At 45.3% G+C, this 17,993-nt stretch overlaps 1 protein-coding gene and 1 long non-coding RNA gene across 7 annotated transcripts in view; one reads left to right on the top strand and one right to left on the bottom strand.

Moving 5' to 3' along the window:
- LOC309527722 overlaps positions 1–17,993 on the bottom strand; it is a 102,633-nt gene that overhangs the window by 15,058 nt on the left and 69,582 nt on the right. The window lies entirely within an intron of this gene.
- Positions 1–17,993, top strand: part of CACNA2D2 (calcium voltage-gated channel auxiliary subunit alpha2delta 2) — a 577,811-nt gene that overhangs the window by 499,396 nt on the left and 60,422 nt on the right. For all 5 annotated transcript variants that reach the window (XR_014217283.1, XM_082214493.1, XM_082214492.1 and 2 more), the window contains 2 exons: positions 14,943–15,032; positions 15,517–15,588. Coding sequence is in view for 4 of the 5 variants with exons in the window: in XM_082214493.1 (XP_082070619.1) it covers positions 14,943–15,032; positions 15,517–15,588 (162 nt within the window). In the remaining variant the exon portion in view is untranslated. The remainder of the gene's footprint in view (positions 1–14,942; positions 15,033–15,516; positions 15,589–17,993) is intronic.

The following is a 17,993-nucleotide window of genomic DNA, read 5'->3' as shown; positions in this document are numbered from 1 at the left end:
CATCTCATCAATTTCTCTATAAATTCCTCATCATCTCCTTCCTCCTTCTTTTCCTCTAAATCATCATTCATTAACAAGTCGCTGTCCTTTTGTTCTGGGCTTGATGGGGGGCTTGCTTGGGCTTGGGGGCCAGTTCTTGCTTGGGCTTGGGGGCCAGTTCCTCCCAGTGCTTGGGGACCTGGGCCTGGGGGACTTGCTAGAGGGGCAGTTGGTGGAGCATAGGGTGGTGGCGGTTTGATGACTCCCCCCTCCTCATCTTCTGGGTCTGGTATCACCGGGGGCTTTTCTGCCTTCCCTGCCGGTCGAACTGCACAAATTGTATTTCGTGGGGCGTCGCCTTGGCAGGCTTTCAACCACGGTGGATTCTTTTCTACATTGGTTTTCCAAGTAGAAATGTAGGGGATTTGGTCTGGGTGGACATTCAATATGTTCTGATATAATGGGCTGATTAGTTGCAAATCAAAGCTTCCTTCTGACGGCCAATTAATTTGCGTGGGCCAGTCAACTTCACATAATGTCCTCATTCTCTGCTTTTTTAATTTGATTCCCCAATCATCATTCTTTGTGGCCGCTTTCCAGTTGTTTAAAAAACATTCCAGAGGACTGCATTGGCTTGCCCCGGACCCCATTTTTTTTTTTTCTTTCCAGATACTCCGCTCCTAACCAGGCTGTAAATTCTGTCACACCCCACACGATACAGATTGTGGTCTGGGCGAGGTCTCCCTGCCAGAAAACGCACAACCCTGCAATCGCTCGGCCAAGGGGAACGCTAGGCCCCGGCCCACACTCAAAATTCACTCACAGGAGTATCTGACACGCAACATACAGAACACGCCAATGTAATTTCAACATGCAACACACAGCAATATAATTTCCCTCTGTTTCCCTTTTTCCAACCTTACTGGCAGCGCCAGTTCCTTTCCTGGTAGCACTTTTACTGCTATGACCAGGTGAGGCTGATCAGACCTCTGGCCCTTTCCCTCGGGCCCCTAGCCCTTTCCTTCGGGCTTACCTTTTCCTTTCCGCTGCGGATTCCTTCTTTTGGCCTCTTTCCTCCCTCGACCGAGGTCCCCACTCAGGAGCGGTGTGGCCGGTTTCCCCCACGAATCAGTAGGGTGCGCGCTGAAGCCTGCAAACTCCGGTCCGAGCTGTCCACCTGGTCGAGCCTGGCTCTCCCCGGCCCCCTGGGGTGGGGCAATTCCCGGCCAATGCACCAAGCTGTAGGCTTATGCCTTTTACTTTGCCAGAGAATTGCTTACCCGCGTCCCCAGGGCCGAGAAGAGAATAAAAAAATTCCAGGAAAGTTTCTTCTTTGGAGAAAAGAGTTTTATTGCAAATCTGTGCACAGATGACAGTCAGCAGAATAATTTCTAAAATCTGACTGTACCTTTACCATGTTCAGCAAGCATTTTTATACCTAAAAGCATTCACCCTCCTCCCATACCTCCCCCCAAAACTTCTCCAATCAGCTGGCAAGTTTTCAACTTATTTCCTTTTAGGGCATATCAATATTTGCTGGCTAAGGCTGCTAGCTAAGCACTTCCCCTGCTGGTTAAGCATTTTCTCTGCTCAGTAAGCACCCCCTCCCACCTCCTTGTACACGTGTCTTCTTTTGCTAGCTAAGCATTCCCTTCGTATCTCTTTTTATCTTGCATTACTTAAAAGCAGAAGCAAAGCAGGAAACAGCTTGCTAGTGGGTTTTAGTTACCAGCAGTTTCTGGCTAGGCAGGAAGCGACCTCCTGACCTGTAGCTAACATCAGCAGTTTCAAATAGCTGGTTAGGCAGGAAACGGCCTCCTGACCTGTCTGATTTAGACTTTTGCAAATAACTGCATTTTTGAGTTTGAGCTGTGTAACCATCCTAGCAGAGTGCAGGAATTTACTATGTGTAGATAATATTAATGATTAACCGTTCCCCTCTCCCTTCAACGTAACCAAAATAGAACCATCCACACATAAGAGGGAGAGATGTGATGAACAGACTTGGGGGAACCTCAGTGTTCACAAAGTACAAATATATTTAAAGAAAGAAAACTAAGGCCAGGCGGGGTGTGGTGGAAGACTCATAGCAGCCTACTGAGCATGTTCAGCAGGCATGGACTGCTGACTGCTGGTTTAGAATTTCAAATCCCTGATGTTCGCTGGGAATTGTACCACTGTGAAGGGGAAACTACAGTTCCCATGATTCTGTTGGAGGGGAGGGAGAGTCCCTTAGCCTACCAACCAAGGCTGTAGCGAGGATTAAAGGACTGAGCTCACTGGAGAAAAATGTAGATGCAGATTAAACAAATAAATCCAACAGAAAAATTAAGGAGGAGTGCTGGGCTTGCCTCAATTTGTTCCCCAGGGGGCAGACCCAAGCAATGGACATTGGCTGGTTGAGCCCGCCCCTGGGGGAATCCCCAGACCCAGGCTGGCCTGCCATAGGCCCATCTGCAGCCAGGCCTCCAGGCCTACCCAGCTGACTGCCCAATCACTGACCAGGCCCGTGGCCAGGCCGCAATGCCGCCTGACCATTTAAGGTAAACATATTTAGATGCAGATTTGTTAAATTGTGGACGAACATATTAGATGACACAGCGATTCTTCCAAAGCAGCTCTTTATTTGTAAGCTGGAACAGAACCGACTGAGGAGCTCAGTCAGCCTGCTTATATAGAGCTCCAGAACAATGTAACTATTGCCATTTTCTAAAACTATCCAATCACTGAATGTCACTTTCGATCCTTCATTTGCATAACTATCTACAGTATCCCCCTGCTGGCCCAGGGTGAGAACTTCAGTACATAACACAGATTAAATCAGTATCGTAAAGATTGTTTTTTAAAATGTGTGGTGGTGAGAAGACCTCTGGCAGAGATTGGCTGAGCTGCTGTAATGCTTAGGAAGGAGGAATAGAAGCAGAAGGTACTTGCAAAGGGGGAAATGTCTGTGTCTCATGAAGCAGCAGATTAAGGGAAGGTGGGATTGGAAAATAAAGCAGAGGGGAAGGAATGGCTAAGACATAGCTGTCAACGTTTTCCTTTTTTTAAGGGAAAGTCCCTTATTCCGAATAGGATTCCTCACAAGAAAAGGGAAAAGTTGACAGCTATGGGCTAAGAAAATCCAAGGAAAGAGGAGGAGGAGGAGGATTCTGAGACAGGAAGGGTGGGCTGGTGGGAAAGACGTGCATGGCCAGGAACCTCAGCAGCAAGGAAAGCAGAAATTCACCTAGACTGATTTGAAATACCTAGCCAGATCTTTGGCTGCAGGGCTCCAGCAAATCTAAAGTGTCAGAAAGTATAGATACTGCACATGAAGGACTCCAAAGGGGAATGAGGATGGGTAGTATGTTTTGTGGGCATCGTTTATTGTGTTTACTTTTGCTTCAAGCAAAGTGAAAAGGGAATGTGTGATTCAGGTTTGAGAAGTGAGAAGTTGGTGGGCAGATAGTGTTGCCCTGTGATGGTGTGATAGTGTTTTGGTGCTTTCAAATTCTACGGCTGTTTTCACACTGAGCATTTACTGTGAAATAGCCTCGCTTTGTTTACTCACTTTTTATGGAGCAACTGCATGACATCATGAACAAAACACATTGCTCTTAATGGTTTTTTTCAGAGCTAAGAAAATCCCAAGTATTTTAACTTCATGGAACAGCTCCATAATTTCCCCAGATGTAGAATAAATCAGGCAGCTGTTCAGTAAATTTTGGGTCTGGTTATGACTTGTATAGATTGCTCTTGCCATTTTCTTCTCTGTGGTTCATCTCTCCTTTCTAGAAATCAACTCTGTCTCGATAAACCTTGCATTCCCTCCCCCCTGCCAAACAATGCTTTTATTTCACACAAACACACAATATGGTCCTTCTAAAAATTATCCCCAACATTTATGACTGGGGAAAGAAGGACTGCCCACTTGGCTGCAGAATGCTATTTGAATTCCAGAAGTCTGGAAGGAGAGTCGTTGCTATTCCTCTTGAAGCTCAGAGCAAAACAGCAATGCTTGGCCGCTGCTAAATCATCCGTGTCTGGAAGCATCATATGATTCCTGATGTGGCTGGAGTATAAATGAAGAGGGAGCTGAGGAGCTGAAATCAAGACATGAGCATTGCTATGGAGAACAGAAAAGAAGGGAGTGGGGGGCAGGGTCGGTCATCCTGGTCCAGTATGGGTCCTCCCAATGGACCAGTCTCTTCCTTTTCCTCTGCAATGATGCCTGAAGCTTATCTGAATCATTCAGATCTTCTTTCTCTTGTTGTTCTTTCACACTAATCACAGACTTGAAAGCCCTATGCAAGCAGGCTTTGTCTATCTCATGCTTTTACCCAAGCCCACACTGGAGTTTGATGCCTCTGGCCTGGAAGCATCCTGCAAAGGTGCGCTTCTGCGCAGCTAAGCAGGATCCCGTGTAGCTTTGTAGTATCGTATTTAGCATGTCCCCTCCCCATGCCCCCTTAGGGAACCATAAAGGTTAATAGCTCATTACTGAATATTTATTTCTAGTGACGTGAGTCAGGATTTTGACAGGAGCTTCCCCTCTGGGTTGCTGATTCATTTTTCACTCTGTATTGCGCAGAGAGCACAGAACAGTGTGTCAGTGCCATCTGGTGGGTTTCTCCCAACACTGTAGGAGCCCATTATCTCTCAAAAGTCCCTGATGTCACCTTGAGAATCTTACCTGACTATTTCTTTATATGTGACATGCAATCACATCTATCTTTCCCCCATGGGTTATTTGTGTCTGTGTGCGCATGATTGTTTTCCTTTGTATGGAGGCTACAGATTTAAGCAAAAGGACAGCAAAGAGAGATGTTTCTTAACCCTTTCCCCTTTAGCTGTTTTTCCCATTCAAAATCTCCCCACTGCCCCCCCCACTTGCTGAGAGAAGCCAGGTGGAGGGGAAAGGGTTGTCTGCAATCCCTTCCACCCCCATGCCAGTTTCTTAGGTTAAAAACAGAAGGAAAATATACATTCCAGTGGGATCTCTCTCAGCCTTCAGTTCATGAAATACAGAAGCTCATTTTAAAAAGATCTTAGGTCTTCCTCTCCACCCTGTGGGTCCATGGGTGGTTGATGAGAGGGGCAGCTTAAGTGTTGTTGTTGCTGCTGCTGCTGTTGTTAACATGATCCTAAACCTCCACTGCCTTGTGGGATATATTCAGGAGAAGAAAAGGCTAAGGAGTAAACCCTACACAAGTGGAGTCCCTACAACCAGTGGCGTAGCGTGGGTTGTCAGCACCCGGGGCAAGGCAAGTAATTTGCGCCCCCTAACCCATGGATTTACGCCCCCTAACCCATGGATTTACGCCCCCTAACCCGTGGATTTGCGCCCCCTAACCCTAACCCCCAGATGTTGCGCCCGGTGCGGCCGGCCCCCCCTGCACCCCCCACACTACGCCACTGCCTACAACGGTTGGCTGGCACATTGTATGCTTCCTTCTGTCAACTCCTGCAACCAAGCTGGTGACAAACATATTGCTCTGCTTTCCTTTGGACCACATCAGTGACGCTGAGAAAGGGATCTTGTCCTGTGGGCAGCTCAGGACCTCCATGCACATATTGTTGTCTCAATCTGCTGGAGCCTATATTCACATACTGGGGAAGTCCCTAACTCAGTGAGGGCTTGAGACCCATTGGCTACCCTCACCTGGTTTAGCCGACCGGTCAAAGCCATTCCGAAGGTGTTGCTGCTGCCACAGGCTGACAGCTTCCAGGAACCATAGGGGAGAGCTGAGCAGAGGGTGGGGACCAAAGGTGGGCAAGCTACCCCAGAATGAGCACGATGTGTGCAGCAGTTTGACTTCACCCCTGGAGGCACACTCCATTGTCTCTCAAAAACAGACGGATGCAACAACAACAGCAACAACAACAATATCCCTGATTGCAGTGGCACATCATTGCATGCTGTTGCTTGCAGAGCCCTCTCCACTTCCACTCTCAATGCATGTGGCTGCAGTAGTGCATTCTGCCTTCTCAAAGCAGCTAGTGCCAGTTTAAAAAGAAAGAAGCAAAGGCAAACCAAAATCATGGCATTCGGTGGAAGTGGATCTTGAAGCAGTCCATGTCCCAAATTGCAGGCTAACCTGGGAGGTGTTGACCAGATGAGTCCACTTTGAGATTCAGGCCCACCAAATTCCACAAGCTTCCCTGGCTGCCTCTGCTAAAATGTGAGGCTTTAAGTCAGTAGTTCCCAGTTAGCTAAATAATGTGGACCCCCTGTTTTTCAAAAGCCAAGCCCTGGACCTTGGAAGATTTTAATATCTCTCTGGTATTTTTGGTTATGTGAATGGTGCCACAGACTCCCCCCCCCCCCCGGGTGGGTTATGTGGACCCGACCCCCCCCCCCCCCGTTGCAATAGGTGGGTATCAAGTTTCTCTCTATATATATATAGCTAGTCCTGCTGTTCATAACACCGTTGGGGAATAAATGGTGTCTGTTTTTATCTTGACAGATAGTAGTAGTGCAACAATCAATATGTTTGGAAGGCAGCTGTCAGTCTTGATATGGATTCTCGTACGGGTGGATACAGCGTGTCAGCTGTAAGCACCTGCATGAAGGTTTATGATCCCTTAAATGTCTGGGCAGCCATGCATCTTAGCATGTTATTTACGGTATATGAGTGCTCACCTATTATTAAAATCATAGAATTGGAAGGGACCCCAGGGGTCATCTAATCCAACCCCCTGCAATGCAGGGATCTTAAGTATAGCAGCCATGACAGATGGACATCCAACCTCTGCTTGAAAACCTCCAAGGAAGGCGAGTCCACAACCTCCCAAGTGCCTTCAGTATTGGAAGCCCATTTTTTGACAAGTCTAATTGCCAGGGAGGGGGCAGATTCTCATTAGAATTGTGTGCAGTTCTGACAAGAATCCTCCCTGCAGTGGGACAAGGGGGGAGGGCTAGTGCAGTGCCTAGGAGAGGGCCGGGGATGAGGAGAGGCAGATCAGCTGAATGGAAAGATCCTGCAGGACACCCATTCCTCCCTCACTATCAACATGTATGCAAATATGTTTGCTCCTCTATGAATACCAATATAGCCATGCAGATGAGTGTGCAAATTAAATGATAACAATGGTGTACATATGCCTGGACTTAGGCATGCATGCACACACAAAACATGGCTCTATGTGTGTCCATTGCTGACTTCGGGTACTCATTTGTGCAGATGCCCCATCATCATCGCTCCTAAATCAGCTAAGTAAATGTCCTTTTCTCTCAGTTAAGCTTCAAATCACCAAGGCCATCGTACAGCTTTGAAACGCCGCCACCCTCACTTCTTTTCCTGGCTGCACACTGCTCTGTTTAAAGATGAAAGCATCTTTGGAAGGAGAAGAAAAAAGTGTGGGGAGCTGCAGGGCATAGCAGATAATTATGTGTACAGTTGGAGCTTGTTCTAATGAAGCCTTCATCCTGCGTAGAACATCTGCTGTCCCCCACAGAGAGCACCACCTAGAGACCTGTGAGAGACTGCGCATCAGGCCAACATGCACACTCCCCCTTGGCTTGCTTCTAAAGCTCCGGTGGGAATTGCCAGCAAATTGACCAGCTGATTCCTCTTTGTGCTTTGTGGCATGCTGCCCTCTTTCATTCAGCAGCATCCTTAAGTACCTATTCATCTCTTTGTAGGGCCAGGCAGCCCGTTTGAAACCTTCTCCGACAAAATGTGGAGGAACGGAACCTGTCATTCTTCAAAATGAACCACAGTTAGAAATTCAGTGCCAAGCTCACCCCACCCCAAACACACACACACACACACAGAGAGAGAGAGAGAGAGAGAGAGAGAGAGAGAGAGAGAGAGAGAGTTCTTAAAGTAAATGTAGATGGCAACATGCAGCAGGAAAAGTAAGGTTTGGGTTTTTTATATTTTAAAAATCTGTATATGTAAGAAAATTGATGGCTACCAAAATACTTGTTTCCCCCAGCCCAAAGGCTTAAACCTTTTGCAAAGATGGTTTCAGCCAGTTGCAGATACATTACATCTCATTTGCACACCAACCTGAAAGCCTCTGTAAATCCAACCTTTAAGGCATTACAGATTTTAAAAAGGCAGGAGGGGTTTTAGACAGGAGTAGGGACCAGTGAATATGCCCTTTTTAGCTTCTCTCTGTTTCTCATTTTTTTCAGTTTTAAGTTCTGTTCTCCATATTTCTGCATATCATTTTGCAATAAAAAAGTCATGAAAATTCACTTTCAGTGTGATTTTCTCCTATTGTACACATTTCATACTCAATTTTGCCTAGGGTGCACATTTTTGCGAAGCAATTTCCCCTAATGTAACATTGTGTATATGTTATTTCCACTAATATATACATTTATGTGCACGTTTTACACAAGTGATTGCATTTTTGTGCACATTGCTTGGCTGATGAACTGCATTGCAAAATTTGGAAATGTTCAAATTTCAAACGGCGCCTGTGTTTTGGTCCACATCTTGTTTCAGAAAGTGCAAGTTAGGTAAGTGAATATTTAAATGCAAACTGAATCGACTTTTCTTCACCATCCCTAGATAAATGTTATTTGGTGTTTAAGAGGGCTGCATTATAAACCCCGAAGTACAGTGGCTAACACTAAAATGAGTTCGTTTATGAAGAGAAACTAACCAGATGAACAAAGGGCCATAGGAAAGCATGGAGGTGGTCCTGCTCTGTTAACAATCTTATGAACATGCAGTCCAGGTGCTTGTATCCTGCTCATTCCATTTCCTACACAGGCAGAGCAATTCTAATCCTGCCCAGGGAGCAACGGGGCAAAGTTAAGTGTTAGCTTTATTGCTGCAACCAACCGCTGCCACTGATGCCAGGCAAGGCAGAAGGTGAGGACACACACACGCTTCAGCTTCATGCCCTCACCTCTGTGCCAGAATGCCCCATTTAAAAGATTTCCACTGGCTACTGCCCACAGGAGAACTTCTGTAGGTAACACAAACCTTGGGGTCTCAAATTTCAGAAGTGCCCTGTGCAATGCCAAAATCCCCCGCCCCCTTCTTGCACTCCAGTCTAAATCAAGATTTCAGCATCCTCTGCAGCATCCCTTAAGCTTGGTGCCCAGTGCAACAGATCCAGTTGTGCTCCCCTAAATCAGCCTCTGTTCCCAGCCATCAGGTTGAAGCTCGGGGCCTCCAGTTCAGCTGAGCCTCCTCCTTCCGAAATGGTGTTCCTCAGAAGTCAGCAGAGAGTCAACTGCTTGCCAGCCTTACCCCCCACCCCTGCCCGCCAACAACATTGGGGATTAGTATTGCACTGTCACTCTCATTTCATTGGCAACAAAATGCTAAGTTCATATGAGCTTCATTCGGATTCATACAAAGCTGCTGTAGTCATGTATTGCACAGTTAAGCCAATCTCAGTGCAGTTTAAATGCTGTGCAGTGCAGTCCTGTGCACATCTGATAAAAAGTAAGCCCCACTGTATGCTCAACACGGCTTACAACAGGAACGTTGGTGCAAGACTGCAGCTTAGCATTCAACCTAGGAGCCCTGGAAATGGCAACTGCTTAAAGAACTAGGGATCTCTAATAATACTTTCGCAGCACTCTTAGTAAAATAAATATTTCATAGTTTTCTGAGGTAAATGATGGTGGGTACAAATAGTTGGATATCTGTCTACAACAGGCATGTCCAACTCCCGAGAGACTGCGATCTACTCCCATTATTTAAAAAAAACACACCTGGCAATGATCTACCCATTGGATTGACCAAAGCTGTTGAGCTTTTTTGGGAGAGGAATACCCAAAGTACATCTCAATCGACCTGTTGGACATGCCTGGTCTACAATTATAATGCAGATATATATCCTTAATCATAGGTGTTTTCAATGCTTATTTTATTTAAAAACAAATGAGGTGCCAGTAATTATATCTTGATAAATGTCCTGTGGGTGCCAGCACAAAATGTCTGCCATGGGCAGGAAAATAAAAGAGGTGACAATACTTGGTATCAGTGAGTACTGAGTACTGTCACCGAAAAGCACTGGGTGTAGCCATTAACTGGTAATGCACAGATTATTCACTGATGAAAGAAAAGGCGTCAGTGCTAATTTATACGAGCAGACAATCTGGCAGGAGCGGTAAATAGTTTTACACAGCCTTAGAAAATATCTCTTGGCTACTGTCACCCAGCCAATTGTGACAATTTTATTGTACAATATTAGTTGCTTAATTCTTACCACCTTTAACACCTATTAGAGCGGATTCGCTCAAAGACATACCACAGCAGAAACAAACATTGATGGCATTTAATCATCCTGTCTCTCAGCGGAGCCTTATATTAGGAAGAAGCCATTTGTGTTTCTTTCATTGATGCACAAACGAGACAACAAGTATGCCCATCAAATAATCACACTTAACTGGACTCTCAGCTGCCTTAAGTCTCTAGTCCAATTATGGGAGCCTATGATTAAACTGCCTGTCATCAAAAACGTCAGATTTCATCTGCCTGAGGTCTCCGAGAGAAGCAGATCAGGCAGAGTAATGGAGCCATTTATATCCCAGATCTGAAGCATTTGCTACAACATAGAAATTAGTGTAGTAAAGCCAGGCTGCCATGAAGCAGTGCCAGATGTTAAGTTATTGGCCTCATTTGTGCCTACAATTAAGTATGGTTTTTAAGAGCTGTATGCATCTACTTGTCCGTCTGGAATAACCAAAAATACAATATGTGCCTGGCTAACCACAGCCTCGGATGCACCACACAGGCACTTTATGCTGTTGAGTGTTAAAAAAAACATCCCAACTGCATGCAGGGAGAGTTTGGAAAGTTATCTGTGTAAAACCTAAGACGAATTGTTATAACCACAGTGTTTAATTTTAAAAATGCCCCAAAAACTGGCTGACTAAAAGCATGAGTGTGGGATTAGTAAACTGGTCACGTATAATTATTTATTTTTACTTATTTATTTAATACATTTATATCACACCTTTTCTCCAGTGAGCTCAAGGTAATGTACATGGTTCCTCATTTAATTCTCATAACAACCCAGTTGTGGTGGGTTAGGCTAACTCTATGTGTGAACCACCCGGAGCTCCGTGGAGGAAGGGGAAGATGTCAAAATGTAAATTAAGTAAATTTTGGAGCCCAGTATTGAACTAAGTTATGGTCAGAGAAGACCCATTAGAATTAATGGACCTAAGTTAAGTCAGATCAGGGCTATCATTGGAGAGAACCCCAGGTCTTCTGATGGCCTCAGAAACTAGGTTCAGCCCTTTACCTTCATAAATATCTCAGTTTACTAGCCGTTAGTAAGAATTTCCTGTTACGTGGCCAGCCACAGTGGCCACATATGAAGGACTCTTTACAGCAGGGGTAGAGAACGTGCGGCCCTCCATATGTTTGCTAGACTCCAACTTCCATCAGCCCCAATCAGTATGATGGGAGTTGTAGTCCAGCAGCGTTCCCCACCCCACTTTATTATTTGCCTCTGAAGAACAACAATCACAGATAACCAACTGTGTTGCAGCGTTTACAGGAGCAAGAAAGGTAGGATGTTAGTTTTCCAAGAATAGCAATCAACCCACAGTTCAAGTGTGTGATCTTGAAAGTGTGACATGACTTTCCCTTTACTCCCCCTCTCCCCTCTCTTTTCTGTTTGTATCTCTGCTTTTGTTCCGCTTTCCCCTTCTACTGCCTATATTTCTCCCTCCTCTCTGTGATGCTGTTTTCCCTTTACATCTCTCTCCCCCTGTATTAAATCATCCGGAAATAATACATTCCCCATGCGCTTCAGGGCTGAAGCTCTTGCCTGCCACAGCGCCACACTTCACCATGGCAACCTGCAGGGAGGGTTAATCGATTTGGGGAAAGGGCGTGTTTCCTTCATGCTGACAGCAAGGGCTGATTGGCACATACTGTCCCTTAACATGCTTACAGAAGACAAACAGGTGGCAGATACAGCTCAGCACAATGAACTGCTGTCACCATTCGTTCCCCCAGCCCTCCCCACTGCTTACATGGCATTCCTGTAGGGATAAAGGGAGCAGGACCCCGTGCACATTGGTACAGGGCTCCCCTACATCTCGTTCATTTTCCCTTTTTCCCTCACCTTTGTGGTTTTCAACACTAAATGTGCTCAGTGGCTTAAATCTTCCTCCTCAAGCTGAAGAAGTTATGGAATGAAGCAAAAAAGAACTCTGTCATTACTTAGTTCTGCCCTTGCTGAAATCAGTCTAATATTGGAAATGGCAGAGTATTGAGATTCCTTTAAGTGTGTGTGTGTGTGTGTGTGTGTGTGTGTGTGTGTGTGTGTTTCCTGCATTTCTGTGTAGGAATTTAAACTGAAGCATCCATGTGTGTGTGTGTGTGTCCCTATGAGTACACTCACTAGAAAGTCACATGTGGCAGCTGCTTCCCAGCATGTTGGGTGTGTACACCATGAAATTTGTGAATATGCGTTGTCACACATCGCAGTCTATGAGCATGGATTGCACGCTAATTCCTGTGCACACATACCTTCACCGTCAAACACAGATGAATGAAATGCTTTTGCCGGTGGAATTTTCCAATATTTGTCTATTCAGTGCTGCAGATGAGAAGGAGCCAATTACTAGAGTCTCACGCTTCCTGCCCCTGCCCCCCCCCCCACAAACACAGAGTATTTCAAGGATGGGATAACATTTTTGACAAAGCATCTAGCAAATGTTTGCTGTCCTTCTGACATTTGTTGAAGCCCAATCTCACACAACAAGGGCCTCAGTTATTTTAGAAACTTTTGCTCTGTTGAAGTATCTTTTGTGAAACACACAAAAGAAAAGGGGGGGACAAAATAAATTCATACATACATACATACATACATAATTTTATTTGCATACCATCTTTACATTCTCAAGGCGGCTTACAACATAAAAAATACTTAATTGCAACATAACAAAAGTAGTCATAAATAATAAATAAAACATCAAAAATGCACAACTAGACTGAACCATTTCCACATAAATAAGATCTAAATAAAGATACAAAACATAATAGAAAAAATAGCAACAGCTCCCCTCCCACCCAAAAAAGACCCCAGCTCAAGAGTCTGTTCAGCAACCTCAGCCTTTGTTGCTGGAGTCAGACAGCCCCCCCCCCCAAGTAGAAAAAGGCCAGCAAGGCAGGGAGCAGGACTTCCAGGACTCACAGGCAAAACCTTACCTGTTGCTTTTGAAAGGTTACACATGTGTGCTGGTCAAAGTTGGATGTTGAAATTCAGCTTCTGCATGACACCATGCAAGAAATTTATGACTTAAGAGTTATCTTTTATCTCCCTGAATCAGATATTAGTTCTTTGTAATGATGCTGCTTCCTTTTCTGCCTGTATAGTAGCATACTGTGTGCATATTAGTCTATAGCAGGGCATTCAAGTTGTGGTGCAATGTCCCCTCTAGTGGTGGAGATTGTCTACACAGAGATCCGTAATTAGAGAATGGAACTCATGAAGCTGAATACTGTACCACCTTCAAAGTGCCAGGTGTCCCTGTTAAATACTCAGGCAATACTTGACCCACTCTCAAGTCAGCACTGCAGTGGAGATGATTGGGAATAGATTTGTATCAGAGACGTGTTATATCCACTCAAGGATTTGTTTTGGAGTAATGGGAGAAATAGTATTTTGCAGCTGGCCTGCATTTTCTGAACAGAAGCCAGCCTCTACAATTAAAATCTCAGTTTTCATAAAACACAGGCAACAGGTTTTCTCAGTCTCCTGGATATATATAGAATCGAGCAGCTCTTGACAGAGTTCTGGGTTCAACTGAGTTCCATTGGGAAGCCGGTGTTTCCATTTGCATCTTGCATTATATCCACATACAAGATTACTTTCTCCAAGGCTTTTTCTCAGCCTACAGATCTCATTTTTACTACTTAACCTAATATGTCTTTACAGTCTGACCTTGTCCTGAAAGGGTTCTCTTCCGTCTTTAGAGGGCTTAGCCTTGCCTGTCTGAGCAACATCTCAACTATGATTCAATAGCTTTCCAGTCAGGGCCAGCTCAAGATATCTGGCTGTCTGAGGCAAAGGACAATATGACCCCTCCCTCCTGGAAGCTGAATCTCAGGTCAACACTGGCAGCATCCTCCACTGCTCCTGAGGGAAACACACTAGATGAAGCGGTGCATGGCTCTGTTCTTCAACAGCTTGCCACTGCTTCCTCATCACCACCACCAACCTGCATCAGCCACCTGAGATGGCAGCCTCGCTTTGCCAGCCCTTTATCTTAGGAAAGAGATCCATGTTCAGTTTTGGGATGAGGCAAGTCTTCGATAGAAGGAAGCTCAAAATGCAAACTGCCTTTGAACAGGGCAGCTTAATTCAAGTTGGGTCCATCTCTCTTCCAGCACAGCCTGACTCAAGTCGGGGCTCACATCCCACCTCCACCGGGCTCTACTCTGCACATGTGGGCTCTGCTAGTGGGATAGAATCCCTCCTCTGCCTGTAACCCTTTCCTAAAGTTAAGGGAGTTTTGTTTGTTTGTTTGGGGAGCAGGATGAGCAACTGAACTGAACATGACAAACATCATTCTACTTCAGTCAAGAATAATGTTGCGGTATACATCTGTTATGGGACGCGGGTGGCGCTGTGGGTTAAACCACAGAGCCTAGGACTTGCTGATCAGAAGGTCGGCGGTTCAAATCCCCGCAACAGGGTGAGATCCCATTTTTCGGTCCCTGCTCCTGCCAACCTAGCAGTTCGAAAGCAAGTCAAAGTGCAAGTAGATAAATAGGTACCGCTCTGGCGGGAAGGTAAACGGCGTTTCCGTGCGCTGCTCTGGTTCACCAGAAGCGGCTTAGTCATGCTGGCCACATGACCCGGAAGCTGTACACCAGCTCCCTTAGCCAGTAAAGCGAGATGAGCGCCACAACCCCAGAGTCGGTCACAACTGGACCTAATGGTCAGGGGTCCCTTTACCTTTACCTTTATACATCTGTTACAGTATATCACATACTTCCACAAGTGAATTAATCTGAGTGCTTTTCTCCTTCTGTTCTCTGCAGGAATATCTGGATGTTCTAGGAAGACCCATGGTCTTGGCAGGGAACAAAGCAAAACAGGTTCAGTGGACCAATGTCTATCGGGATGCTTTGGTAAGTAAAATAACTTTATGAGTTCCCACAGCTGGTCTTCTGCTTTTCATTTCTTTTCTCCTGTTTGTAAGGTCTACCCATCCACTGCAGTGTAATTTGTCCTACTTAATTTATTTTATGTCACATACCTCTTCAGTGTCCCAAGTCTGACATTCCCAAGTTGATATCTTCTCCAATTTCTTTCAGGAAACAGGCTCTGCAGATTCCACTGTACAGTGGTATACACACAAGACATAATAATTTACACCTCCCAGCATGGCCCGTCTCCGTGTTTCAAGGCCATTGGTTTGCACAATATAATTGACAGTGGGCAATGGAATAAAAATCAAAGCTCCCTGTGACTTGTTTCAAGTTTTTTTTGGGGGGGGGGTTAAAGAGACATTTGATAATAGATCTCCTATGTCACACCTATTTGACCCTTAGGAGTATGGAGCTACTTAGATAACTGTGTTTATCATATTTTCTTGCTTTTGACATTTGATAGGGTCTGGGCTTGGTCATAACAGGCACTCTGCCAGTGTTCAACCTCACTGAAGATGGCAGCAGTGAAAGGAAGGTATGTTTTCTTCCTGCAATGTCCCCCACTCTGATTTTGACCTACTGCTGATACTCTTCTTGCTCATATCCACAATAGTTAGCCTGCTGTGAAGTATGTGTTTGTGTGACAGAGAGAGACTCTAGCATCCAAACAAAGGTTTGTTTTGTTCTTTGCCTTCCATGTAGATGTCACTGATACCTTTAAACAAAAAATGATGCTGTGGAGTCAATTCAAAATCAATCAATCTGAATCAGCCGAGTATAGCATCTCCCTGCCAAATTTTATGACATTCAAAAGAAGTAAGCATGGGGCAAGATTATAAATGATGGAGGGGCAGTTGGCTTGGATTTTTCCAGAGCAAATGCAAGTCAGTCAGCCCACCAGCTGACCACCTTCTTGTCCTGTGTTTATTGTTTATGTACATCAGCATCATACCTTTATGACCAGGGCTGCATGCCAAACCAATATAGTGTTTAATTATTAAAATTTGTTAACTGGGAAGGTACCTGAAGTTAGGAGTGGCATAAATTCCTCCTTCAAATGACAGGTGAGCAGTAAGCATTTTAAAACATACTAGTGTGCGTATAATCTACACTCCTGCACAAAGCAGAACTTCACCCAGTTATTTCTGTATTCAATACCGTGTACTGTGTCAAAGTCCTGGGGTGGATAGTGCCCTGTAAAATCACTGGTTTGGGTGCAGCTGTATCACTGGAGGAAAAGAAAAGCTGCATCTTCTATGGGTCAACCAGTAGGAATGCTGTGCCACTGTTTATAGAAGAACACCTTACAGAGAGGGATGGGTCAGAAACAGACTAATTACGTATGAGATACAGAAGTGTGAATAGTGTGGGAGCTCCCTATGCTGCACAATTGCTATAGCTACGTAGGGCACCGACCTAGAGGAGAGATCATTGAAATCTCCTATCTGCCTACCCAGAGAAGAGCAGTTGGTGATGGTGGTAGTGGTAACAGTAACTGTAGGAACAATAATAACAATTGGTAGCAGCTAATGTAGTTGGCAGAGCCACAGAACCACCCTGATGCCAGCATCGCTGTAGCTTCCCTGGGCAGGACTCGGGTGGCAGAAAGGAGAGGACTGCACAGGCATGCTGGGGGAGTCCAGCAGCAACAGCAGTCTTGGAAAGTCAGCTCTGACACACTACACTGTGTGGTGTAGTGGTTAGGAGTGATAGACTCATAATCTGGGGAACTGGGTTCACGTCTCCGCTCCTCCACATGCAGCTGCTGGGTGACCTTGGGCCAGTCACACTTCTCTGAAGTCTCTCAGCCCCACTCACCTCACAGCGTGTTTGTTGTGGGGGAGGAAGGGAAAGGAGAATGTTAGCCACTTTGAGACTCCTTCGGGTAGTGATAAAGCGGGATATCAAATCCAAACTCTTCTTCTTCTTCTACACTGTGTGTTGTGTGTGTGTTCCCCTGTTTGGAGAAGTTTTCAATGTTTAATGCTTATTTGTGTTTTTAATATTCGATTGGGAGCTGCCCAGAGTGGCTGGGGAAACACAGCCAGATGAGCGGAGTATAAATAAATTATTATTATTATTACTACTATTATTATGCCTATCAGCTTAAGTATTTCTGTTGGATTTTGTCACCCTGCAATGGCACCTGAATTCCAAAACAAACAAGCCCCACTAAACCGAGCACTAATGCCTCCCTTCTCCCCAGTGAGTAGAATCCCAGCATGTGTCAGCAGCCTGTCTCATTTGCCTTATGCTTCCCAATTCATGTTTGATTAGATTTATTAGCAGTAATAGACCTGCCATGGCATTCTATAGCTGCTTTCTGTTAAACAGCCAACGATCTGTTTCTCAACTAGGTAAGCGACAAGGCCAAAGACCAAGCCATTTATTCTCCAGGGAGCCCAGTTACTGCCTCATAAAGCAGCATGGCAACTCCATTGCAGTCATTATCCCATGGCGTGCAGTGTAGCAGTTGGTATTGTGGCTTTTTGCAGGTGCAGGCACCAGTGTCTCTTTAAGAGGAGAATGTACTTGTCTTAAAGAAGCATGTGGTTAGGGTAGAAGAGCCTGATAAGGGACTGACACTGATTTCAGGGCCCTTGTCAGTCACTGGATTCTGTTTACTGTTGGGATTAGTTTGCTTTTAGCTGTTTACAGCTCCCTCATGGGGTGAACCACTGAGCTGTTGGGGGGAGCTTCAGTTCTCAGTGAGCTTCCATCTTCCAGCTGACCCACCTGGGTGGGCCATTGGATCCTGCTGGACAGGAAAGAATATAAGATGGCTTCCGGCTCCAGTTGAGCTTTGCTCAGTTGAATGTGTCCCACACCCATCCATCCTGTTTACCTAATACCATGAGAGAAAAACTGTAAGGGTAGGTCCACCGCAATTTGTCTACATTGTAATGCTTGCACAGTACATAAGCTGAGTTAGTCTTGGAA

Source organism: Podarcis vaucheri (genome assembly GCF_965113315.1).
Source record: "Podarcis vaucheri genome assembly, chromosome: 2".
NCBI lineage: Eukaryota > Metazoa > Chordata > Lepidosauria > Squamata > Lacertidae > Podarcis > Podarcis vaucheri.
This window is presented reverse-complemented; position numbering and strand designations above follow the sequence as displayed.